The sequence below is a fragment of the Pyxicephalus adspersus genome, chromosome 8 (genome assembly GCF_032062135.1).
Source record: "Pyxicephalus adspersus chromosome 8, UCB_Pads_2.0, whole genome shotgun sequence".
NCBI lineage: Eukaryota > Metazoa > Chordata > Amphibia > Anura > Pyxicephalidae > Pyxicephalus > Pyxicephalus adspersus.
This window is the reverse complement of record NC_092865.1, coordinates 29,427,935-29,452,936: the sequence shown is the minus strand read 5'-3', so window position 1 is coordinate 29,452,936 and position 25,002 is coordinate 29,427,935. Positions and strand designations below refer to the sequence as shown.

Genomic DNA, 25,002 nt, shown 5'->3' with positions numbered 1-25,002 from the left:
ACAAATAAACAGTTAGGTATTTGCTTACCTGTAGGCTTAAAATTAATTTCTTCATCCATTTCAATTAATCCAACAGATGATAAATCATTTAGATTTTTCAAACATAGTTCTATTGTGAATAAATATATAGATATATATCAATTTATCTGAATAAAGTTTGTAAATAAATATTAAATACAAATATCAGTATGAAATATATGACAGATATATTGATTATTAATTCGAATTTACACCTATTAATAATGACTTTTTGGTCTCTTTACCACCAACAGTAGCAATTTGTTTTAGCTTAGCAGTCAACAGTGGTCTGCATCAGACTCATCATTTGGAAATGGTTTAGTGTAGAGAAATCTGTGCTCAGATGTATGCATTACTATTAACTTTATGCGCTCAGGCTTTCTGTGCACCAAATACGAACTGTTGAGCATACATATGTCAGCAGTTGTGAGGAGTGTCCAGATTGTCCCAGCTCCCCTTAGAAATACAACATGTATGAGTGTCAAGCTGTCTGGCATACATTTTTTAACACTCTTTTTTGTGTTTTGTACTGTCATTAATTGCTGAACTATGTCTGCCTTAACTCTGTTCCCTGGTCATGTGTGGATTTATGCATTGGTTTTGATGTTTAGCTTTGGTTACCCCAGAAAACAAACTTTGACTGCAATCCCTGGCAACAAGCTAGTGAAGTGTCTGAATTCAGCCTTGCACATTTAAACCCAAAACGTGTGGCCCTGAGGTGGAACAAGCGCTGCCAGAGCCTGTACATTCTGATAGATTCTCCTACCATCCTACTGGTGGCTCTGAGCATCTTTCTAGTTAGTTTGCTTGAACCCCACCCCTCATCCAAGCTTCTGACAGTTTATTTGTCACTGTAGTCTCACACATTTCATGGGGCAAACAACTACTGTATGTGCATCTCTCTTAACTATGTAAAATTGCTACCACACAGGCAAAACAATTACAACAGGGTATAGGACATGCAGTAATGGAAGAAAATGTCCTGTAATGATTCACTTGTGTAGAAGAGAACCAGCATGCAAAGGCAGAAAATGTTAATAGCAGGTCTGCATTTAGTCCCAAAAGCACTAAACATGGCAATAGTACATAGTACAGGCACCACAATCTTATGGATACCTACTGTATATCCTAGTCCTTAACAAAGTAACAGAAATGTTAAACATTGTCCAATGATTTAACCCATGACTCATACCAACAAGTATTATTGTGGCTAATGCCCAGACTGAGAACTCCCATACTTTGTTATGTCCTACCTTATGCGCACTCAAACTGGGACAGACATAAATGCAAGTATACACTTTGTGTACTCTAGCACAGTGGTCCCCAACCTTTTCGGACTGGCAGACCACTAAATATTCTAGCTGTCATGGGCATAGAGGGAGTACACGTGCAGCCACCTGCCCCAGTATGTGCATATGTGATCCTGGGAAGTGGGGCAACCCAAAGGGTTTATGTTAGTCTCTGCTGTCCTAGTGCTTGGTGCTGTGACAATGCACCAGCTACTTAACATTTAGCATTATCCCTAGTGTGTGCCTTTCTTGCTACATGCCCTGATCACCTGCCTGAATGGCAACACCACCTTGCCTGCTGCCTGCTCTTTCACCTGAAAACAGATGCCACCTTTCCTGTTACCTGCCCAAACCTTCTGCCAGATTACTAACAACACCTTGCCTGTCAATTGCCCTAACTTCCTGTCTGGATACCGACATCTCCTGACCCACTCTTCCCCCTGGATACCAATGCTGACTTGCCTGCTGCCATCCCTGACCTTCTGCCTAAATAGTAATGTGACCTAATCTGTCGCCTGCCCTAGCGGCAGACTTAGATACTGACTGCATATTGCTTGCCATCTGCCCTAACCTTCTAGCTAGATTCTGACTATGCTTTGTCTGTAGTGTTTTCCATGACCATGCTTGACATGACTGGCCAAACAGAAATCTACCTCTATTGGCAAAACCTTTCCAGCAAAGGGCCAGGTAATGCCTAGGTTTGACAGCCCATCACTCCTTGTCACTTGGATTGTGAACCCCGAGTGATCCCATGTTACCTGCCAGTAGGGAAGGGCATAACGGTATGAGGAGGGAGAATTTTATATATTCTGTCCCCAGGATCTCCTAACTTGCAGTGTGGTTGGAAATATTTTATGCAAGTTGTTTTTGTTTGTTATTATTCTTAAATCTGAATGAATATAATCTTATGAAAAAATATACTGAATTACAAAAAGGTAAAGAATAGGAAGCTATAGGCATAATCTTTGTGAATTAATATATGGTCTGCAAATATTGGTACAGGCATTTATTTATTTTTCTTTTATATTAGTTTTCACCTGTCCCAGAAGTTTACTATTACAGTATGCTTTTCGGTCCCAAAAATATTGCTGCAGCACTACACATGGTTGAATTATTTGTAATTTTTTTTTCTTTTGTAACTGAAATCAGAAATTCTAAGCAAAACACTCCAAGGTCAACTACCATAACAGGAAAAATCATTAATCCTGAAAAAAGGTCTGTTTATAGCTCATATAGGAAACTGTGTAAAACCACATTCACTGCAATCTATGTAAACTGAGACCCACAATAGAAAATTGTGTTAATTAGTTTCTCAGTTTTGTCTATTTAAAATTTGAAAGATAAAGAAAAGTGGAAGTAATAAAAGCTTTGAAAAATGTTATGAGAAAATTTCTTATGTGAGTATAAAATACAGAAAAAGGCTATTTTCAATACCTTGCAATTTAGCTTCAATCCCCAGTTTGTCTAATCCTCCTTGGAAACCTACAAAATAATGACTATATTAGCAATTTCTTCATGTGATAACTAGAGAAAAAAAATAATGCTAAGCAGACTGAGGAATGTACAATTCACCTGTGTTTATTGATTCACAATTGATTCCTATTATGTGTAAGCTTTGACCTCTAACAATAGACAAATTAATGGATTCAAATTCATGGTTACTCTACATACAGCTTATAGGTCATCTTTCTGCCTTTCCATTGAGCTGCCAGGACTAAAAACTGCTTTAGTGGGCAGTGTTTATGCAGCCAATTCCCAAATACCAGCACTGTTACATAGGAGTGAGTGAAATGTATCCCTTTATCCAAACATTCTACGTATTTTTCTTCTCTGGTTGTTGGGCTGAAAACGGAAGGCAAACTGAGTGGGGGCCCCATTGAAGTTGACCGGTTGCCTTGCATGGGTAGGTGTTCATGTTCTTTGTAGTAACATAGTCTATTTAAATGTTAAAGCACAAGCACAATTATTACAGTGCTCTAAACAGTGTTACCATCTTACCAAACCTATATTTAACCACTGCTGCATTTGGTTTGTCTCTGTATAACTTAATGTCAAATATCAGAAAACATACCATAGTGAGATGGATTCTTCAGTGTCCTGATGTATAAAAATGTTGATCGGATCCACTCCAATGCAATGTTAACATCCGTGATGGTATGCAGTGTTATTTCTGCATTCAGATGTTCCACAAGATGTCTGTGCAGGCTGATACAAGAAAAGATAAATATTACTCTTTCTTATGTCTATTTAAAGTAAACCCAGCAGACTTTTTGCAGCTTCAAAGCTACAAAAAAAAACCTTTAAGCTACTTTTTATCGATTTTCTACATTTCTTTAGGTCACCTAAACTCTTTCAGAATGTATAACAAAAATGAATATAATTTTTTTACACACATTCTTCTTTTTCCTATTCATTACACAGGCAACAATATGATGCAATGCAAATGAAAATATTCTAAAATAATTTTTCAAACAGCATTACAGGAGTCTGAGACCTTCTTCACAGCCTCAAGTACCACATTTTCTCATAAATAAGGTTTCCAAATTTTTTAGTCAAATTAAAAACTTCTAAACATAGTATTGCAACAAAAATAGATAAGTGGAGTGGGGGACATGTTTGGACATTGCCAAAGTGAAACAAAACAACTAGTTGTCACACTTACCTTATCCTCTCTAAAACTCCAGTGCCTCTCTCCTGCGCATGCAGCACATTTGCCCTTCCAGATTTTTTCAGTATCAGCCAATCAGGAGATAGCCTTTTAATAGCGCTTGGCTATTCAGCTGGCTCAGAAACAGTGCTTCCACTAATGCTGAGCATTTCCCATTCACCTGGTAATTGAGTGTTTCTCAGTTCAGCTCCTGTGCTAACCCATTGTCCAGTCTGTTGTTGCTCTGTCTATTCCCTTGTGCTCTTCTTGGGTTCCTTTTTCTTGGGTGACCCCCATGTCATCTGTGCCCTTTATCTATTCCTGTGTCTCCTGTGTCTTCAGTGACCTCTCTGTTACCTATGCCTCCTGTCTTATCCCGTGTCTCCTGCATTCCCCTGTGTCTGCGGTGACCTCTGTGTCACAGTTGTCTGTTTTCTTGTTCTTGACCCCTGGCTTTATTCCTGACCTTCCTTGCTTGCTGTCTGCCTCAACCCTGGCCTTCTTTGACTTTTCCCCTGCCTATTGATTTAGTACCACATTCTTTTCTGCCCACTCTGGTGTGCCCAAGGACTGCAACCTGGAAGCAGCCTGCAATGCAACATCCTCACCACAAGAGGCTCTAGAGAAGACCAGGCTGCTGCTAAGATTTTGCATCTTAGACCTTCTCAGGGCTCACACAAAGCATGACAAAAGCATTGTAAGAAAATCACATTAGCTGCTAACTTTTTGAAATAAAAGTGAAGCCCTTGAACATCTAGCATCTGTATGGCCCTTTGTACAGCCAACAAGCAAGTAAGAGATTAGTCTTGCAAATTTTATTATGCAGAGCCAACATGTAATGAACCAAAATCATTTGCCTCCTGCTGATAAACAAATTAGATTATTTCTGCTATGTTAGTAAAAAATACATTCTGTACATTGTATATTGAGCATCTGTACATTTTACAAAATAACACATATTTTTCCAAAGCATTTTTTATTTTAGCTAACATATATAAAGTTTCAGGTTAAAAAATAAAATGAAGAAACCAGACAGTGTTTGTGTATCAAATCTTGTATCTCCTATAACCTTATTTTTTTGCCAACAAATAAAATGTGCCTATAACACTAAATTCAACAACGTTATCAACTAGACAATTAAAATTTTATTAGTTTCCGATTCAGAATGTATGATAGTTATGGTTTCCCTATTTTCATATATTAAACAGAAACAGGAAGAATTAAAGTATTAATAATTGGATTTTTACTGTACATAGGAGGAGGATTTCCAAGACATTATAGACAGCATTATTATTTACTATTACCAAGTCATTTGAATTTTGGTAGTTACGTTAAAGACACAGAAAACAGTCACTAACCTGCTTTCAATTGTATCTGCACCATCTAAAATTTGTATGTATTTTTCTTTAGTGCACAACCTTGTCATTATTACTGCTGTGGCTGTAGAATCATACTGTGGTAAACATAAATTATTGTTATTGAACATTAAAGTATTAGGATACTAATGTATATACAGTATTCAATAACATTACAGAGATAAAAATGCTGGCTGGTTCTCTCTAGTAGTTAAGAATAAACAAAAAACACAAAACCATGCTGACTTTTCATTTTCAATTGGTATATACTGTAAACCCTTAAAATATTTAAATGTTCTGTATATTTAGAACCTAGTTAACAGATTTTATATTCTACACAGCCCCAAAAAAACTTGATCGAAGCACACATACACAGCAAGCGCAAAGACTCTCCCTTTGCTACCACTGCCCTAGCTGCACTTGCCAGCAACTGCCCAGTAAATATGTAGGCCAAGACAAGTTGTGTATTACAGCAGCAATTGGAGCAGCTGCTGTCAAAATTTAGCTGCTGATCAGTGTTTGTAAAAACTGTTTAAAACATGATTAAGGGCAGGTTATTGCCTACCTCTAAGATTACGAGAAGATTGATTGAAGTGGACTATTGTAATGGTAAGGATACAGATACAGGCTTAGAGAATAATTAACTGGACTATGTTGATGAATAAGAGTGTTGCGATGATTTTTTAATGTGAAGGACTCAAGGAAATTATGTGTTGGTAATAAACAGGATCAGAAAAATAATATGTTCCAATGATTTTAATTGTTGTAAATTGACTCCTTGTTATTGCTGCTTAAAAAAAAAACAGGCAACAGGTAGCCTTACCAATCTTATCATAATCTTAAAGGTTGTATATTTATGGTTACTTATGGGCGAAAAGCGTCTGGCATAAAATTCACTGTAACATCTCTGCCAAACTTCATCAACAAGTGGGATCTTCTATTCGGTTACAACCTTCCTAATATGTTTTTATATTTTTTGTACTAGTTAAACTTTATCCTTATATGGATTTTAATATTCTTGATATAATAAAATGGTAATCTTTTTAACAATCACTTAACCAGGTGCCTCAAAAAGAGCATTCTTTCTTTTTCTTTTTCTTCTTCTGTATGTCTTTCATTAATATCTACAATTTTTAACATTGCTTTTGTTTTGCTTTTTTGCTTTTACATTTGATTTTTTTTATGTGCATGTGTTTCATTAAATAATGAATTTTGTGCATTTTAATTGTTTTGTAAAAAAACATTCACCCAGAATTTTTATTTTAATTTGATGTGAAATGGAAAAACTGTTGAAATGGAATAAAATGGTATTGCCAAATAGATAGGCTTATGCTGGAAATTGGAAAATAACTCCAGGTCTAGATCCAGGTATACATTCACAGGAGCTGAAGTGGTTAAATAAAATGTTTTGTATGTACTTCTATCACTAAATAATTGGTTACCTGAGGTCTACCTGCCCTTCCAATCATTTGCAGAATATCTGTTTCACTGTACTCCTGGAACATTCCCGATGCATAATGCAATGTGGATTTTATGATCACCAAATGAGCTGGAAGGTTTACACCCATAGCCAAAGTACTGGTGGTAACTAATAAATTAACATAAAACAATAAAACCTTTTAAAATTTAGCATTAGTGAATCTATGTACACGTAGTCCAGCTCTTACCATACTGCTATCTGGACTCTACCACTTATTTCTATATTACAGACTGCCTAAAATTTATGCTGGTTTTTAACATGCTTTAAAATTAATTCTAAAGAATGTTACCTTTATCTGAACCAAAAATGCACCAACAGTACCTTTTTTTTAACAAACTGCACCTCCCACAAAAACATAGGCATAAATGCAACTTTAGATAGACAGGAAGATGACAGTCATTTGATCCTGTTCTAAAAGGCTAAATCAGGCAGTGATTTCTTATCAATATATGACTAACCAATACATACACAGTAATGCCCCTGCTGACAAAGAGTTACCCGTTACTGACATATGTAAAGAACTATGATGGAGTTATGTGGTCAGGGGCCAGCGGTTTGTTATTAACATTAAACTTATTCAAGAACAACAATGCTCATCCATTTTTCTTATATGCATAGACATAAACATAAATTATTTTTTTATTTATGAAAAGTGAGTTGAGATACTGTACATGCTATAGGACGATCGGAAAACACCTGCATGTATGACTTTCCTCTTATATCCACACGTTATACTGTAGATCACAGAGAGTAGCTGGCCTAAAAAGAGTATACCTCAAAGGCTAATAAGTGGGGGTTATATACAAACTTCATAAAAGAACAAAACTGCCACCATTTGTTTGCAATAGTCTGGTAATTTATTTTTCATTTGCAAAGGAGTTTAAACTGATTAAATAGTCTTACAAAGTACTGGCAGGTCTCCCTCTGTAAACGTTGCTTCAATGATTTTCCTGTCAGACACATCCATTCCAGCATGGTGATATCCAACACCATAAAGAACAAGATCTGTAAAGAAAGTATTTACTAAATAATATCTTCTGTTAAACTTACTCAAAGATGGCAAACCTATGACCGCTGCAAACAGTGGAACAGTCTGAGCAGTTTTATCATTAATATAGTTTTGGAGTTAGTGAGTCAATGGTTGCCTCTTTCATAAGATTACTACAAATACATAGCGGTTAAAAACTTGCCTCTCAGTTTTCCATCTTTTATAGCATTAGCAGACTTCTGCAGCCTAATAAAATAAACAAATAACAAAATTATAATAAATAATAACCAAATGTATAATATATAACAAAAAAACTATACTTAAAACTGTAGTCAAAATATTTAGAAAAGTAGTTCTCTGATCTACTTACATATCCAACTAAGTAAAGTTTTCATTTTTATAGATCTTATTAAAATGCAAAACCTTTTTCAGGTGAACAAAAACACTTTGGCCCCCTTGCATGGTTTGCAGCAACATCAAATCTAAATTTACATTTACCGTTTACTAAAAACATTTTACTTTCACAAGGATGAGGTAAAAAAAAATAATTGCAAGACAAAAAACTGAGTAATATTGTTGATAAAAACAAACCTTTGTTTATGTTCAATGCACATAATAAACTTTGCATCTTTAGCAAGGATGGAGGCAGCTTGTTGTACTCCTTTCCTAGTGGCACAAAACTAAAATCAAGAATTTCATTTTAGAATAAACATCATTAGTAAATGAATATGCAAATACATTGGAGAATTTTAAAGGAAAAAACAAGTATTACCACAAGTGTTGGCTTTTGATCAGAATAGGTCTGTATAACACCAGCAACCTTATAGTTAAGGGTTAGATCAAATTTATATTCGGTTTGATTAGAGGCACTCGGATATCCTAATACTACTTTGCGTAATTTTACTGGTCGGTGAGATTCATCCATTTTCATACAAATGGCTTGACATTGTCCATCTGATAGCCACTCTGCAATCTAAACAAAAATATATTTTTTCTAGCACATAAATGCTTAATTAGGATCAAGCCAGAAATAAACTTCATAAGTTCTTAACCCAATGCTATGCTCCCCCAGTGTTAAATATGAGGTTCCCAGTGACTTCAACCTTATGTTGGAGATGCCACCAGGACACATCTTCAAATCATCAAAGACCTGCATTTGGGAGACACCTAAATTTCCATCAAAAAAGAAAATCTCAAACCAATAACCAAATATTATTTTAGACTACAGTAAGTGCTAATGAATAGTATGAAACACAAGAACACTCTGCTGAAATCACTACAGTACTTACACAGTAAAAAATAACTACTAATTACACATATAAATTAGTAATTGGCAAAACTTTACTAAGAAATTAAGTAATCAGTTTAGATAGAGACACCTACATCATTGGCATTTGGAATTGTTGCTGAAACAGCTACAAATCTCATAGGTAGCTTTACTTCTGCTCTGTTAGTTGTATGTGCCAGTGAAACTTGCATTGTTTTCATTCTGCTGACCACAACTTCAAGCGTTGCCCCCCGGCTTTCATCCTTCACTGTGTGCACCTAAAATGACAGAAGTCTGTTAGAAACAACGGTTCCACAGTTTCTCTGAGGTTGCTTAGGGTTCCCTATAAAGTGAGCAGTATCAGAATATTCTAGAACCAAGGCTTGCAAAGTATTAAATGTATACCAAACTTTGATGTAAGGTGCAATTGGTCCACAGACCACCAATTAAAAACACATTTCAAGGGTTTACCCTCTGTAAGAGTTGACAAAGTTTGCTTTAGCATGCATATAATCACCAGGTATAGTTAAAGATAGTGGTCAGTATTTCATGTTTAACCTTTAGCAAGAACTATAGATGAAGTGGGATTATTGTAAACAAAACATACACTGTTGTACAGCATTACTGCTGCTAACTAATAAACTAAATGTGTTTTTTTTTTTTGTCAGTTCCTTTTTTCTTTGCAAAGAAACAAGTATAGGCATTTGAGCAGTGACATTCTGGTGCTGGTATGGTGGAAGGAGGTGACCATGATCAGACATTTGTTTGAGATATCTAAGCATACACATACTTTTTTTTATTACATATCTATTTACAATAGTATGTTTTTATTGCAGAATTACCTCATCTATAAGAAACAGCCGAACTAGCTGAACCAGCATATTGTCTCTCCATTTTCTACTCATGGCATCCCATTTCTCCTAAATGACATAACACAATATGAATTTAGATACAATTTGAATTTTGAGTAAGTACATATTTATTCATCCAAAACACAAAATATATTTAAAATTCTATGTATCAGAATGCTTTTTAAATTGCTAATTACATAATAAGGCCACATTCACTTGAGCAGCATATACTGGCATAGATATATTATGTACTAAAACAGCATATTAAGAAATAGTGCCATTTGCAGAGCAGTTCATGCTTTTAAACACAATGCTTTTACTTGCCTGTATCTACATTTTAGATCAGATGGTTGTGTAGGGAAACAAAGTATTAACATGTTGAAAGGTGGCCAAGTTTTTCATGAAGGTGTTGGGAAATTGGAAAACTGGTCCAGGTACTGGTTATGGAAGAGATGGGAGGATTCCCTGACGAAATAGTCTTTGTCCAGGTTCTTCCTGTGTGTGCAGCCTGAACACAGGTGTAGTATTTAGCCTAACAGGCCTAGAGATCTCAGAGCCCTGTATCCAGTGGGTAGCTAAATGGTGCTGAGCTGAACACTATTTATGCCTATGGATGGCTAGCTAATGTTTATTTTACTGTTTTGTTTATTTTGAGCAACTTACACAAAAAGCACAGGCAGATGTCTGTCCTTTTTTACTCCACCCCCTAGCCTGTTTTTTACAACGTTCAAAATAAATCATAAACTATCTCAAACCCATGGCATTGTGTATAGTGGAAAGAAACATTAACCACTAAACCAAAACTGTTTCTGCAGGTTTAGAGGGCATTCAGTAATACTATCTATAAAAAAATACATAAACTGGTATAATTGTTATCTTTTTTTAATAAGGGAAAATTGACAGGTTTATGTCACAGTGCAGTCCCTAACTAAATTCTGCCTCTTCCACTAGAAGAAAGGAAAGCTTGCAGCTGTGAGGACAGTAACAAAACAGAAGAAAGCTTTGGTGACAAAAGGGAAGAGAACTTCCTGGTCACTCTCACAGATGTGCCAGCTATTTACAGGTCTCTCCTTTCTGCTCCAGGAAAGCAGTTATCCCAGAGTTAGGATGCCACAGGTAATAAATGTTTAGATTCCTGCTGATTGCTTTATGATATATTCAAATGATTGTTGGACTAGGTTTGTGTAAGAGTGGGACTGGGTGAAAAAAAGACCTTCATTCTAGAGTTTGGACTTAAAGTGTATGTGTGCACAAAATACAAATCTAAATATATTTAATTTAGAAGAAAATCAGTATGTCCCTACAATATGAGAAAATGTTAAGTTTTACACTTCTATCACAAAAAACATGTTAGCAAAATTCATCATACATAACGTCTAACCAACCAGTGAGGTGAATGTCCCATCCCTTACACTTAATATTTCTGAATGTTTTTTAAGAATGGCTTTTTATGTAGGTGGTATATTATCATGCTGTATATACTATATCTACTTACAGGAGTGGTCATGATAATATGAGCGTGTTGAATCTCGAATAAGTCATCCACCTCTGTATCCCCTGTTAGCTCCTTACATTTTAGTCCAATAGGTTCAAACTTTTCTTTCCAGTTGTCATATCGTTGACCACATAATGCTTTTATAGGTGCCACTAAAATAATATTGGCAAAGCTCTTACTTTATTACATTAAAAAAAAAATATGCAGCTTAAATGCAAAGAAAATTTACACCACTTTAATTCTCTGCCTTTTTTCTGTTTTCCTGTACTACATACTTAAAATAAATTTGACATGTTGTTACTAAACTGCATTTTTTATTTATGTTGCATATATTTCTGTTTTCTTGGGATACCATGTCATCCTCCAATAAGGAAGCAAAGGCTTTGAGGTTTTGTAATTTGCAATTTGTGCCTTAGTTAAGTTTTAAAGTAAACCTAAACTAAAACTTTTACCTTGCATATAAAGGTAAACCACCCCTTTATGTAAGGTAAAAAATACCTTTTTGGTGTGGGGGGGGGGGGGGCAGTGGCAATAAAGACAGATTGGAAGCACAGAGCCTTTTATCAGGATTCTGGCTGCTCCTTCTTCTGTGCATGCCCAGAGCTTTTTCTTCAATAAGGAAAAAAAACTGCATGCGCATTGAGATTGGCCCTCTTTTTTCCCCTTATCTACCTACGTCACCCGATTCTGCCCCTGTGCAGTGTGAGATTGGGTTCTGTAGGCAGAATGCGGAAGTGAGGTGGAAAGAAGATGGCAATGCCCAGCAATTCCTCTGTGCCAGCTCAAAGGAGGATTCCAGGACGACACAGGACCCAATCCAGGAAACCTCTTGAGGGTTCGACGGATCCGTGAAAGTAAAGGTGAGTGAGATTTTCTGTTTTTTTCATCCTCATGATCTTTTTGGCTATCTGTAAGGGTGATAAGCTTCCTACTGGCAAGCTTAAAAATATGTTTTTTTCTGGCCTGTGAACAGGCAGTTTAATACTATCCTAAACCTCCTGGTGACAATGATACCTCATTAGTCAGACTTTTTGTGGGTTTTCTCTAGGTGCTTCTCTAAAAAAAAGTTTTAATATTTCATACCTTAACCTATATTATTCTCTTGAAGATACAAGCAGAGAACACAACTAGTAAGCAATCCAAATTAAAGCTGCTTGGAAAAAATTAAATTACCATCTATTTCTAGCTATTTTTATGTAGCTCCCATGTTGTCTGCATCTATGTAATCTATTCATTCATCCATCCTAGTTTCCATTTTGTGCTATAAAGTAGCCACAGCAACAGCCACATATGGACGATAACGGAGACTTAGCAAGAGCAGCCATATATTATTGTTGTCGTTTTTAGGGTAGATTGCAAAACATGGTGGTTAAGAAAACCTTATAGCAGAACAATGTTTATTTAGGTCATCCACAGCTAACTGGACACTAACCAGTTAATTTAAAACACACGCAAAATTATTTTATTTACATATTTACAATGGATTGTACTTATTTAATTGTATGCATGTAACCGGAGAATTATGCAGGCTGTCATTAGGAAAAAAGTAAAATAAAATACTGTGTGATCATAACCTGTATTTATCTAACTCTGATTTTCTAAATGAGTTTTTACCCTTATTTATATTTGAATATAAGATAAAATTATGAGTTCACATGTACAAAATTAGGTGACATCTTTGAAATGTCCTTAAGGGAGGAGATGACATAAAGTGATGGGGGATTTCTCAGCAATACCATTTCTAAGGGATATAAAACTCCAGGCAGCAGATCTCTGGATGAACATTTTGTGTAGTGGGTCCTAAATTTACTGGATGTGACAAATTATGCCATACTCACATGTATGTAAAATAAAGGCAGATAGTTACATAGATTTGTGTCATTTTTTTTATTAACTTTTTAAGCAGATTTTTTATGGATTTTCATTTTTTTTCTATACTCACTGTATACAATCTTGATATTTGTCCAAGGAGCTGGTACTTCCATTAGTAATCGAACAATTGCTAATTCAAAAATTACTGTCTTTCCAGACCCAGTTGGTGCACACATGACAAAATTCTTATTGGAATACAAAAGCTAAGAAGAAAATGTGTTAAACAAAGAAAAAAGTAGTTTTAAAGCTCAAAATAACTTAATGTTTCAAAATCCAAAGCAGGCATTTTCAGTTGTCATTAAAGCAAAACTAAAAAAGAATAGACGTAGATACTTGGGACAATGTAATACTTGTACACATCATCAGAGGCAGCCCAATGGTCAAGGAGAGCTAAGGTGTTTTCAGGGGATGCAGAATTGACAGAATCCTGGACCTGTCATGGCTGCAGGACACTTAGAAAATGGTAGATAGGTGCCATAACCAGAAAGTATGCTGTGCATACTTGCCAAATATGACAAAAAAACTCACACTAACGAGTTTAGTTCTTTTTTAAGTAGCTTATATTTTATACCTAGAGTTTTTCAGAAGCCAAAAAACCTTAGGGCCAAGATTTACACAGCACTGCCACACTACACAGTCCTATCTGGCAGGCAAGAAACCTGATTTCTCTGTGCTGCAATTTAGCGCAGGCACTATAAGTTACCTGCATTCACCTTTCTTTTAAATAAGCTTTATCTCAGTGCACTTAGAAGATACCTCAAACCCATACAAAAAAAAAAAGCTGCCCCACAATTTCAGCGTTGAAATCCAGCATTGCCTCCTGCTATCTCTTTATCCCACAAGTGCCTAGGAATACCCAAAAGATTCTATTGTAGGTAGGATAGCGGTTTACAAATAGAAGCCTTTTAGAAAATAGGCTAAAAAACTGGTGTAGGAAACTATTATTTTGACATGCACTATGTTTCAAAACTAAATGGAAATGCCATAAAATAGGAATATTGTATATGTTCTTAGAGTTATAAAATTTAGTATATTTGCCTTCTCTGCCTATATTCTGATACAAGAGAAAGAATTTGTTTTGGAAATCTTGGTATATCCTAACACATTTAAAACTAATCGTACTTCAATATGAAAGGCAAGGTGAACTTAAACATCTCTATCTGTATTTACAAATATAGAAATTGTGCAATAAAAATATTTGATAATGCAGTACATGCCATTGCCCCTGGGAGGGTACACCAGATATTAGAATATACACAAATAAATAATTGATTTTATATCCACAATCTAAAATTGATCAACCATTCAGTGTTCAAATATTAATCACATTAATCATACTTTAAGGTGTACCAACAGACTCTAAGGGCTCTATTTATAAAACAGAAAATCAGACATTCCCTAACCATTCACTTGTGGGAATCTTACAGATCCATGGGTTTCAATGGCAGTAATTGATTCTCACACAAGAATGGCAGTCTCTCTGTTTTATAAATAGAGCCCTAGTAATAGTAATCGTAGTGAGTGTATCACAGTATATTATCAATAATGCTACTTTTTAATTGAATATAACTTTATTGAAATTTTGTGTATACTCTAATATCTGATGTGCCTTCAAAGGGCTAAATGTATGTACTGTACTATTGTATTGTTATTTTTTTGTACTATATTTGTAAATAAAGTCTTCAAAGTCCCATTTATGAACTATTCTTTGACTATGTACACACGTGCAATAATTGTCAGTGGGAAAGATCTTTTATAATCCTTTCCAACAAATAACGACTGCACGATGCATGAATGAGTGCGGTACATACATCACCGTTCTGCTCTATGAAGAGGGGAGGGGGAGAACAATGGAGCGACACCCTGCTGCACTCTCCCCCTTCACTTTCATTATGATCGTTTGTGGTCCATCGTCCGTAAATCTGCCAGGAACGGTCTTTCGGACGATAGACGACAAGCGCTGTACACATGCAAGATTCTCTTCCAATATCAGCCCTGAGACGATTATCGGATGAGAACCAATGCACATGTATACCTAGCCTTAGTTTATGCTTTGATACAACATTAAAGATTGCTGTTATTGGCTATTATTCTTTTATAGGCTAAATTTTAAAGCAGATAGTGATTTTCAAATAGTGTGCTGACCCTCTGAAGGCCAGGCAATGCATACTTGCATTTAAAAACATTTGAATTATATTGCCTAATTTAGAAATATATGTATTCATGTAAGCTGTATGAAAGCTGTACCAATCCCGCATTGTTTTTACATAAATAAATATACACAACATAATAATAAATCAATAAATACATACATCATCCAAGGCTTTTGACTGTATGTAGTTAAAATAAGGAAATTCTTTGAAGATAGCGCTGAATTGTTTAGCTTACATGTCAAGGAAAATGTACCCTTATGAAAATGGTAATGCAGTAATTATCAATGTCTTAATACATAAATTATAAATTTCCTGTCTGTGTAATATAGGAAAAATTGTTGGTGCTGTGATGCATCTATGGGTCTGGTTTACACAGTATTTTAGTTTTTCCACAAAAAAGAGCACAGTTGGATCTGTATACATTTAGATTCTTTATTCTGAGTGAATCTTCACACATCCTGTCTAAGGACAGCAGATACAGAGTATGGAAGGGATAAGTCACAGAAGAAAGAAAATGCAAACAAAAACACATTTCTAAAGCAGCAAATATGACATTCAGCATACATTCACTGGTGAATTCTTAGGTAAATCAATCAAGGTAATGTTAACATATGCCCTAGGAAGATACACCTGCAATGAATGTATGATCACATTCACAGCTTTAAAACTACTTTACAGTCAATTAAATTTTTGTGCTTATGATTTGGATGTGTTCTGTGTCCATCTTCAGCGGAAAAATAAATTTAGCACAAACTATTAGGCTTGAGAAAAAATAAATTTGGGATTTTTCGGAAACCCACAACTGCTCCAATCATACTAATTCATCCATAAAAATCATACCCACCACTACTCCAATCATAAAAATATTAAAATGTTCACATTTTATTTACAAATACAAAAAAAATTACTAAAATTTATAATTCACATAACACTTTGGTACAGTCAGTACCCAGAACAACTGTATAGTCCGTACATTGCCTTTATTATTAAAGTCAAGGCCTGAGTTAAAGGGTATATATTATATTGCCCAAAAATGGGGGATAAAAGGATACGAATTTCAGACACTGGTCTAAGGATTCCGCATTGTGTCTTAGCTAAATGGAATATTAATAGAATTCTTATTATTACAATTACATACATAAGTAAACATAAATGTATGCCAACATCAAACATGGATAACGTCAATTACCAGCTGTGGACATCGGCTGTTCTACACAAACAGAAAAAACATAAACAAAGTAGAAAGGTCATGTGTAGAATATTCTGTCTTTTTCCCTCTCTGCTGCATCCCTTCTTGTAGTTGATATCATTTCAGAGGGTTGTAGAGACTGCTGCTGTTAGAAAACATACTGACAGTGTTTATACACACTGTTTAGGGTACATACACACGTCAGATGATTCTCATCCAACTATCGCTTTAGGGCTAGTATCAGACAAGAATTTGACCTGTGTACAGCGGTCATCCGACGTCGTTCATGGATCGGTCCTGGCAGATTCATAAACGACAAACAACTGCACACAAGTGAAGGGGAGAGAGTGCAACACCCTGGGTGCCCCTCGCTTGTTCTCCTCCCTCCCCTCTCCATAGAGCGTGAAAGATCTTTTCCAACATCAAAAATGTATTGTATTTAGCCTTAACATAAAATGGAAAGACACAAAATACCTTTGTATCTTTTGTATCTATTCTATTTTTTTCAAAAGGTTTAGCTTGGATCTGCAAATAATGCCATTTAAAGCAATAAAATATGTTATTTTCAACCCCTCACTTAGACTTACCATCATTCTTAAACTCAATCTTTCATTTCTATCCTATTCGTTTTCTGATTTTTTCGTTTTTCTTAATATTTAAACTTGTTTTATCCATTCTGTTTATGTTAAAAAATGTTTAATGTAACTTATACAAATCTTTGCAATACTTTATGACATAATTTTCTACACTGAATAAAATATTAAAAAGTTTTTTTTCTTTGCCGTATTGTGCGTTAATAGGGGTTGTACAAGTGTGAGAGCTAACATGGATAAATCTGTTTTAGCAAAGTGATCTATCTGAACAACTAAAGAGGCAAACAGGTCATGTAGACAGCAAAGGATACAGAGCAATCTAACCGCATCCTGTCATCGTACATGCTTACTTAAAAGAGCCAATATCACTGCCTACCCTGGACAGCATCACCAGACCAATGCGCTGCTAGGAACCATCCACTCCTGCAGGCTACTCTCCAGGAATGGGGAAAGTGGCATACTCACGGGGCACTCTTTCCGGACTCTAGTCCCCTGATACCGGTGTTAGGGAACCCAACATTTTCCCCAGGGTTGGAAGAGAGGAATTTCCAGAAACTTAGGGACGAAGACCTGTCATGGGTTTGGGATTTTATTAGTGGGACGGGCTTGTATTCCCTGACAGAGCTCCAGAATCCCTCTATACCCAGCTGGATTTTTGGAGGGCAGCTCAACGTTCGCATTTTCTATGGAGCCAACCTCATCCATCGAACCTCAAAAAAATCGCTCACAGAATTTGAACAAATATTTTTGGGATCTGAAGAAATCTAAGCTTTATTCTATGCTTAATGATGCCCCGGGGAACTTTACACCAACATTTTTGAGGCTATGGGAAATTTATGGCAATTTAGAACTTCTCAGGCGGAGCGGGTGCTCTCCTCTGTGTACAAAGGTTTACTTAATAGTAACATGCAGGTGGTGGGATATAAGATATTAGCACGGTGGTATAAAACTCCTGATAAATTGCATGTTATGTTTCCTTCAGAGTCGGATTGGTGCTGGAGATGTGGTGCCCACAAAGGCACTATGCTGCATATATTTTGGGAGTGTCCGTGTCTGAGGGCTTACTTAGGGAAATTTGCCAATAAATTGTGATTCTGAATGTTCCCAAAGACCCAGCCTTCTTTTTACTGAATCTGAATGATTGTCCCCAGAAGGTATATCATAAGTCCATACTAAAGCATTTAGTGACCACAGCCAAGGCCTGTGTTCCCAGACTGTGGAGGAATAACGCTCCCCCTACTCTGGGTATGTGGATACGTAAAGTTATTGAGATCCAAAGTATGGAAGACCTTACTGCTGGGCTTTATAATAGGACGGAACAGTTCACTGAGGTCTGGGCTCCTTGGATCATGTTCCAAGAGACGGTAAAATATAAGAAACTGCTGGAACCCTTGGCAGGTCACTAGGGTCATGGGTGCCCTGCTGTTGGTCAGGGCTTACCCACAATGTGGGTTTTTTTGTACTGCTAGGTTTTTTGCTCTACCGGTAAGATATCTGATGTATAGTTCTCCTGTGTTCTCTATTGTATCTGACAATTGCTCTCCACTATCTGTTTTATAGTGATTGTGCTATGTTTTACTGACTGTATTTTTTTCTTGTGTATCCAAGTTTTTGTTTATTGTTATTTTTGGTAAATGAATAAAAAAAATAAAGTGTTAAAAAGAGCCAATATATACTGTATATAGTTTATACATATCATTTGATTTTGCACAGTAATTCACCTTGAGAAAGGTAGGTAGGGCCCCACAAACATGTGAGTATTTTTTTGTTATTAAAGATTGAATTGGGGCAATATTCTTTTTCCTACCTCTAAAATATTCATACAAAAATATGATTTTACTTTGTATTACAGCTCACTGCCAATACAAACCATGAAACCTTAATACTGGGCCTATTGTTTTTATTCTAACTGATGTAATTATAAGGAAGGAAAACCAATTATTTGGCCCAAACTTTTGTTATTAAATTCGTATACTTTACCAAAAATAAAAATATAATATGACAATAAAACAATTGTGACTTTTAAAGTCTTTTAAAGACTTTTTAAAGACAATTGTGACCTTTCCCTCTCACATTGAGCTTGGTTTATTAAACTTAGATAATTTGTCCTGTCAGTACCTTCAATATTTGGCCTTACATTGTGGACAGTATATCTTTAGGGTATGCCAGTAAAAAGCATTCAATTTAAGATTTACAGTATATTAAAGTGAAAATACCAAATATAATAAACTGATACTGTCACCTTTTCCTGTAAGAAGAGTTAAAGATGAAGGGATGGAAAATGTTTCTTCATTTAAACAATCACTGGCTCCATAGATGTCATCCCCACTGCTGACCAGTTGATTTTGCTGGAAAGGTTTGTTTGAGTTGGTTTTATATGATTTTTCTATGTTGGAGTTATTTTTAGGTAACATTTGTTCTTCTTCAAATGTTCCAAACAAACTGTAAAAATGAAATGAATCCAGGTCTGTATGGTAACTGAAGATATGGCTCACATGTAAATAATGAAGGCCAGACATAATCAGGCTCATCTCATTGAGAACCTTGTGTGGCAAGACATCCCCTTGTCATTGTATGTAGCAGCATACTGGTGCAACCAATGGCAATGTGATGGGAAAACATGACACATTTTTGGTGACAGTTGCAAATATTGACACCTGCTCCATCAAAAACTCTTGTTATTGACACATTGCTTGCATAGTTGGATGAACAAAATGTACAGAGATGGGTAAATTTATGAAGCAGGAAATATGATATTCATTAAAAATTTCCTGGTGGTGAATTGCTTACTACGATTTACTACCTGCAGTGAACTTTTACTGTGAACGTATGTTGCTGAAATTATCACCAGGTACAAAAAATGGGGTAAAAACAGCCTAAACAAGCAAATTAATGCTGCCACCTCAGTTGATAAGCTGATATATATTGAAATTATTTTGTATAGATATGTTTTGAGCACTTTTTAGATTTCTTGACCAATAGCCTCTAAAACTTGGAGTTGTCTTGACAGCTGAAAGGGTAAAATAATAATAGATTCTAATTTAACAACCCATATGATATTATACATTGTCAAAATTTAATTTTTTACTCCTTCAAAGTCGTTATTGGAAAAAGTATGTGAAGTTCTTGTGTAATATTAACTTGAAATCACAATTGAACTCATGTAACCTTAAAGGTAACTTGACTAGTTAATTGAAGATTCACAAATACCATGTCCATGAGAGCACAGTGGGACCACCTATAGCAGGAATTCATAATATATTGTTAAGTTGGGCAATGTTTGCCTTAGATCAGCTATGCCCCAATAATTTTCTTCAAAACAGAATCAGAATTCTATTCCATGACCTACTATAAGTAAACAATCACACATTTGTGAAAGAAGTACACATTTGTATGACCTTTACTTTGTTTGACCAAGGATAATACAGTATCCACGATATTACGGTACCATATACTGTAGGTATCTCTTATTTAGGTATCTGTGTAGGATGGGTATTTACTTTTAAAAAATTAAAAAAAAAGTCCACTGGGTCATCTATTGTGCAATAAACAATGTGAAGCCTCTTGCAGCTGTACCTAAATGTGTTTTTTCATTCTAAGACTTCGTTGAAGACTGTATATTTAAGTTGCCATCCATGCAAAATATGAGTATTTAAAAAAAGGCTCAAAACCTTTTTCTTGCAACCACGTTATTGACTGGATAGTTGGCCTTTTGTATAATAGACAATTTATTTCAAAAGATTAGAATGCCTTTGGCTGTTGCACATATATTTAGGTTAGTTTATCTAATTGCTATTTAGGATGGGTGTTATGATTTGCATTGATTGGGAGGGTGTTAAATTGCTTGTTTAGGTGGGTATTACACTGCGGTAATTGTTGGGTGTTAAAATTCTTGGGTGTTGCCATGTGTTATATTTTTGCCTGGTGAATATGATGTTATTGCTGGGTGGGTGCTAAAGTATTGCCAAGTTGGAGATATATTATCCCTGAGGGGTGTTATCCTATAATTGACAATAATCTTATCATTGAGCTGCTGATGTTTTTGATGATGCTGTAACCCACTTTGTGACAACTCCTGTATCGAAATGCGCTTACTTTGACATGGTACCCAAATCGCCAGTTTGATAAAGGGCCATTTGCAAACTAACCTTGAACTCCACATTTTGGTAATACACCCCTGGCAGTTGTATTCCTGTTTGGGTACTGCCATATGGCCTCTTGCATAGTACAGAAATGAAAGAAAAGGGAAAGGAAAAAGAAACCTTTGCCTGTACATGCGTTATTCTTGCTACCCGTCACTGGGCAGACGAAGTGAATAGAAATGGATTAAAAGATTATGAGGATTTTTTTTAAGTTTTACTAGGTTTGCTTGTTGGTCAAAAGGAAGGATCCCTTTAATTATATAAAAATAAAAAGTAGAGGTTCTAAAAAAAAAAGCAAAAATTTGGAATTGTGGATTTATAAAGTGGCTGTAGCAGTATAGATCTTTTGTAGCATGCTTCTATTCCTTGGCCATCTGCTTTAGCTTATCTCCTGCAAAGTTTCTTGGCATTACAGCCACTGAAAATTATGTGTAGTCTTTTGGTAATTTCAGGGGCTGCACTTGAGGTCCCAAGAAGCAGGTGAGTCAATATTCAGTGTTCACCACTGTTCCAAACACTTGTTTTATTCAATAGAATATAAAAAAAACTAACCCCTAGAAAAATCTAATTTTTTTTTTATCAAATAAGATGATCAATAGGCTAGTTTTTGATACATAACGTAAGTGAGGTTGTATTTGTATTTCAACTCCAAATAGTTAATGAAACAATCTCTGTAAACTTACTGGGGAGCAAAAACACAAAAATCATTACCTTTTTCGAAGCAAACTTTGTGCCACGGATATCTTTACTTTGTAGATGATTCTGTTCAGGAGGCAAAAAATCTGTGCCTACAGCTTCTTTGTTACCACTTGAAAACCAGGGATATGTTGCTGTCACATTCACTGCTCTTGTATTTCCTGTGTTTGGTGTCACTTTTGTGTTAAAATGAATGCCATGCTGTGAAGCATATGGTCCTTCAGATTTGCTTTCTAATGAATTTACTTTCTTTAATGGTGGTGTAAACTTTTTTGGTTGTCTTGTTCTGGCTTTAAAAAGAAAGCATAAAAACAATATTTAGCGTATTATGCAAATGAGCTAGTAACAGCAACATTCTAAAGCTGTTTACAATTGTGTGACATCTGCCCTGAAGGTAAAAATGTGACAGGACTTATAATTAATGTTGCGTGACATTTTCACAGCATATTCATTTAATTGTGCAGAAAATAATGACGTTACAGTCTACTCTCAAAAAAATAGCCCAAAACAACTCAATTTAAAATATTATAAATATTTTAGGCCCTTCAATGGGATGATAAATAGAATACTTCATAAACTTATTGCTTTGTGTGCTCTGAAGTCAAATCAGCTTTTAATTGTAATGTTACAAAATAGCCACATTATGTACTAATGTAAAATCAGCCATGCATAAGAGTTCTTATTGTTTATCAAGAAACATAATGTACATACAGCCACAGGGCTGCATGTTTAAAAAGTCTGCCACAGAGTGACACATGGTATGAACTTTGTGTTAAAGAGACTATGTTACAAAAAAAATACCAAAGAAAAACTACAAAGTTAGAACGTTTATACTCCCTTACCCTGTAGATCAGGGGTGTAAAACTCAAATACACCGAGGGCCGAAATTTAGACAATGTTTAAAACTTAGACCATGTCATGGGCCAAACTTGAAATTTATTGAAAAAAACAATTAATCTCCATAAGAAGAAATAAGAACACATGAGAAGAACATGCAGTAATATGCAGTGGATTGATCTAAATTTATCCACTGCATATTACTGCATGCTCTTCTCATGTGTTCTTGTTTCTTCTTATTGAGATTAATTGTTTTACTTTGCCAGAGAATGCAATGTGAAACCAAATGAATTGGTGCATTCATTTGGTTTCCCATTGTATTCTCTGGCACAATAAAAAGTTAATAAAGCAATAGCTCTATGATAATTCCTGATTATTGATTTTACCTGTCAGTATAAACTCTGTGGGGTCAAGGCATTGGATGCTGTTCAATAGACACGAGTGATGCCACTACTACAATTTCCGGCATCACTTGCATCTAAAAAATGCGGGGCCACGCATAGGCAGAGAGGCCGCTGGTCTAGAGACGCAAATGATGCCAGGAATTGTAGTAGTGACATTGTACTCAGGTCTATTGAACAGTAGCTTGGTATGAATTGCAGCTGGACTGCTGTTACTACAGATTGCAGTAGCAGCAGGCCAGCTGCAATTCATATTAAGAATTCTTTTGGGCGCCAAAAAAAAAAGGACACGCCAGGCCAGAGTTTGACGCCCCTGCTGTAGATCTTCATTCTCCTACAGAACTACAGCCTTTAGCAGACTCTTTACAACAACATGGTCCTGGCTGTAACAGGTGCATATATATTTCCTAAACTGTTCTATTTTGTTTTCAGGGTCCATTCACATTAGTGTGTTGAAGATGAACCCCATGCTTTCATTAGTGCAGCTTAATGTGCAGTGTCATTTCTAGGGAATAGAATGCTGTGCTTTTTTGTTAAAAAAGCCATAGGTGTATTTATAAGGAATTGCAGCTATCCAATTCAAAATTAATTGGATGATTTATTTGTTTATTTTTTATTTTATGTTTATTTTCTCTTCTGAAAGAACAGTTTTCCCAGGAGAGGTAAACAACACAGGTTCAGACTGTACCTCTGAAAAAGGCCTTAGATTTCTGCAAAGTCTGTCAGTCATTATTTATATTGCAATAAAATGCTAATATTAGTGCATAAGTTAGTTTACTTGCACAATTCATGCACTATACATTCTGTTGAGTTTACAGCTGTATGTAGATTTCTTTTACAATGTGAAAATGAAATAGGGGTACCAAAACCACCAACCTTTCATTGCTGATTACTGAGCTAGGCAGTATGAAAAAGTACAAGCAATTTCTTTGTTTACATTCTTTACAACGCTTTACATATAACACAATTTTTTTTTTCATCAGATAAATTTTTCAGCTCACCTCATTAATTCCCTAATGATGCATTGTAATCACCTTCCTTCCATAGAAGGCCAGTATGCCTAATAAATATCTCAAAATCAAAAATGTTAATTTAAATAACGTGTGTCTGCCAAATGATTATTGTAAACTGACAGCTGAAATTTCAGGTGTTTTTATCGGCACATTTTCAGTGACTGTAGCTATTTTATGAAGAAATTGCACATGAATGTGTTTATGAATATTCACATACATACTTGTGGAAGAACCACTGACATTTAAACTTATCCCCTGTATCTGAAAGGGACCTGGTCATAATCCAAATACACTTGTTAATCCTAATCTGGTAACTTTTGCCTCATACATGCATACCGTGTTGTACCTGAAAACTGCTCATCGACTTCCATCTGCAGATCTACAGCCTGTGGAATATCATCAATACAAGGAGCTGGACCACAAAGCCAACTTTTTAGGTTTTCTTTATCCCATTTAGTACTGTAATTAGAAGTCACAAAAATTAAAAATAAAAATAACTGCCTATTACTGGCAGCTGCATTTGAGTTTAAAATACAACTAGGACTAAAAGTAGAAGATAAGATAATAAAGAAAGCAGATGATGGAGCCCTGAATTTTTCAGAAGTACGTAGGGGCATTACATACTGTTACTAAATGAAACGTGAATGCTAAAAAAATGTTAGCACAAAAATTACAAGACAGTTAATACTTTTACAAGGCAGTCAGGAAAATATCAT

General features: G+C 35.5%; 1 protein-coding gene and 1 long non-coding RNA gene across 2 annotated transcripts in view; both read right to left on the bottom strand.

Moving 5' to 3' along the window:
• Positions 1-17,534, bottom strand: part of HFM1 (helicase for meiosis 1) — a 44,716-nt gene extending 27,182 nt beyond the window's left edge. The window contains exons 1-17 of the mRNA XM_072420798.1: positions 17,522-17,534; positions 16,605-16,625; positions 16,468-16,509; positions 15,575-15,645; positions 13,333-13,465; positions 11,391-11,542; positions 9,887-9,964; positions 9,161-9,322; positions 8,550-8,750; positions 8,369-8,457; positions 7,980-8,023; positions 7,693-7,794; positions 6,752-6,897; positions 5,313-5,407; positions 3,379-3,512; positions 2,742-2,789; positions 29-109 (exon numbers count right to left, since the gene is read on the bottom strand). Of these exons, the coding sequence (XP_072276899.1) occupies positions 29-109; positions 2,742-2,789; positions 3,379-3,512; positions 5,313-5,407; positions 6,752-6,897; positions 7,693-7,794; positions 7,980-8,023; positions 8,369-8,457; positions 8,550-8,750; positions 9,161-9,322; positions 9,887-9,964; positions 11,391-11,542; positions 13,333-13,465; positions 15,575-15,645; positions 16,468-16,509; positions 16,605-16,625; positions 17,522-17,534 (1,612 nt within the window). The remainder of the gene's footprint in view (positions 1-28; positions 110-2,741; positions 2,790-3,378; positions 3,513-5,312; positions 5,408-6,751; positions 6,898-7,692; positions 7,795-7,979; positions 8,024-8,368; positions 8,458-8,549; positions 8,751-9,160; positions 9,323-9,886; positions 9,965-11,390; positions 11,543-13,332; positions 13,466-15,574; positions 15,646-16,467; positions 16,510-16,604; positions 16,626-17,521) is intronic.
• A 1,916-nt stretch (positions 17,535-19,450) lies between these two features.
• LOC140336215 (uncharacterized) lies at positions 19,451-24,741 on the bottom strand. Its single transcript, XR_011921840.1, has 3 exons — positions 24,633-24,741; positions 22,051-22,325; positions 19,451-19,639 (listed from the first exon to the last, which is right to left on the bottom strand). It is a non-coding gene; the product is annotated as an uncharacterized lncRNA (long non-coding RNA).
• Between the last annotated feature and the right edge of the window lie 261 nt (positions 24,742-25,002).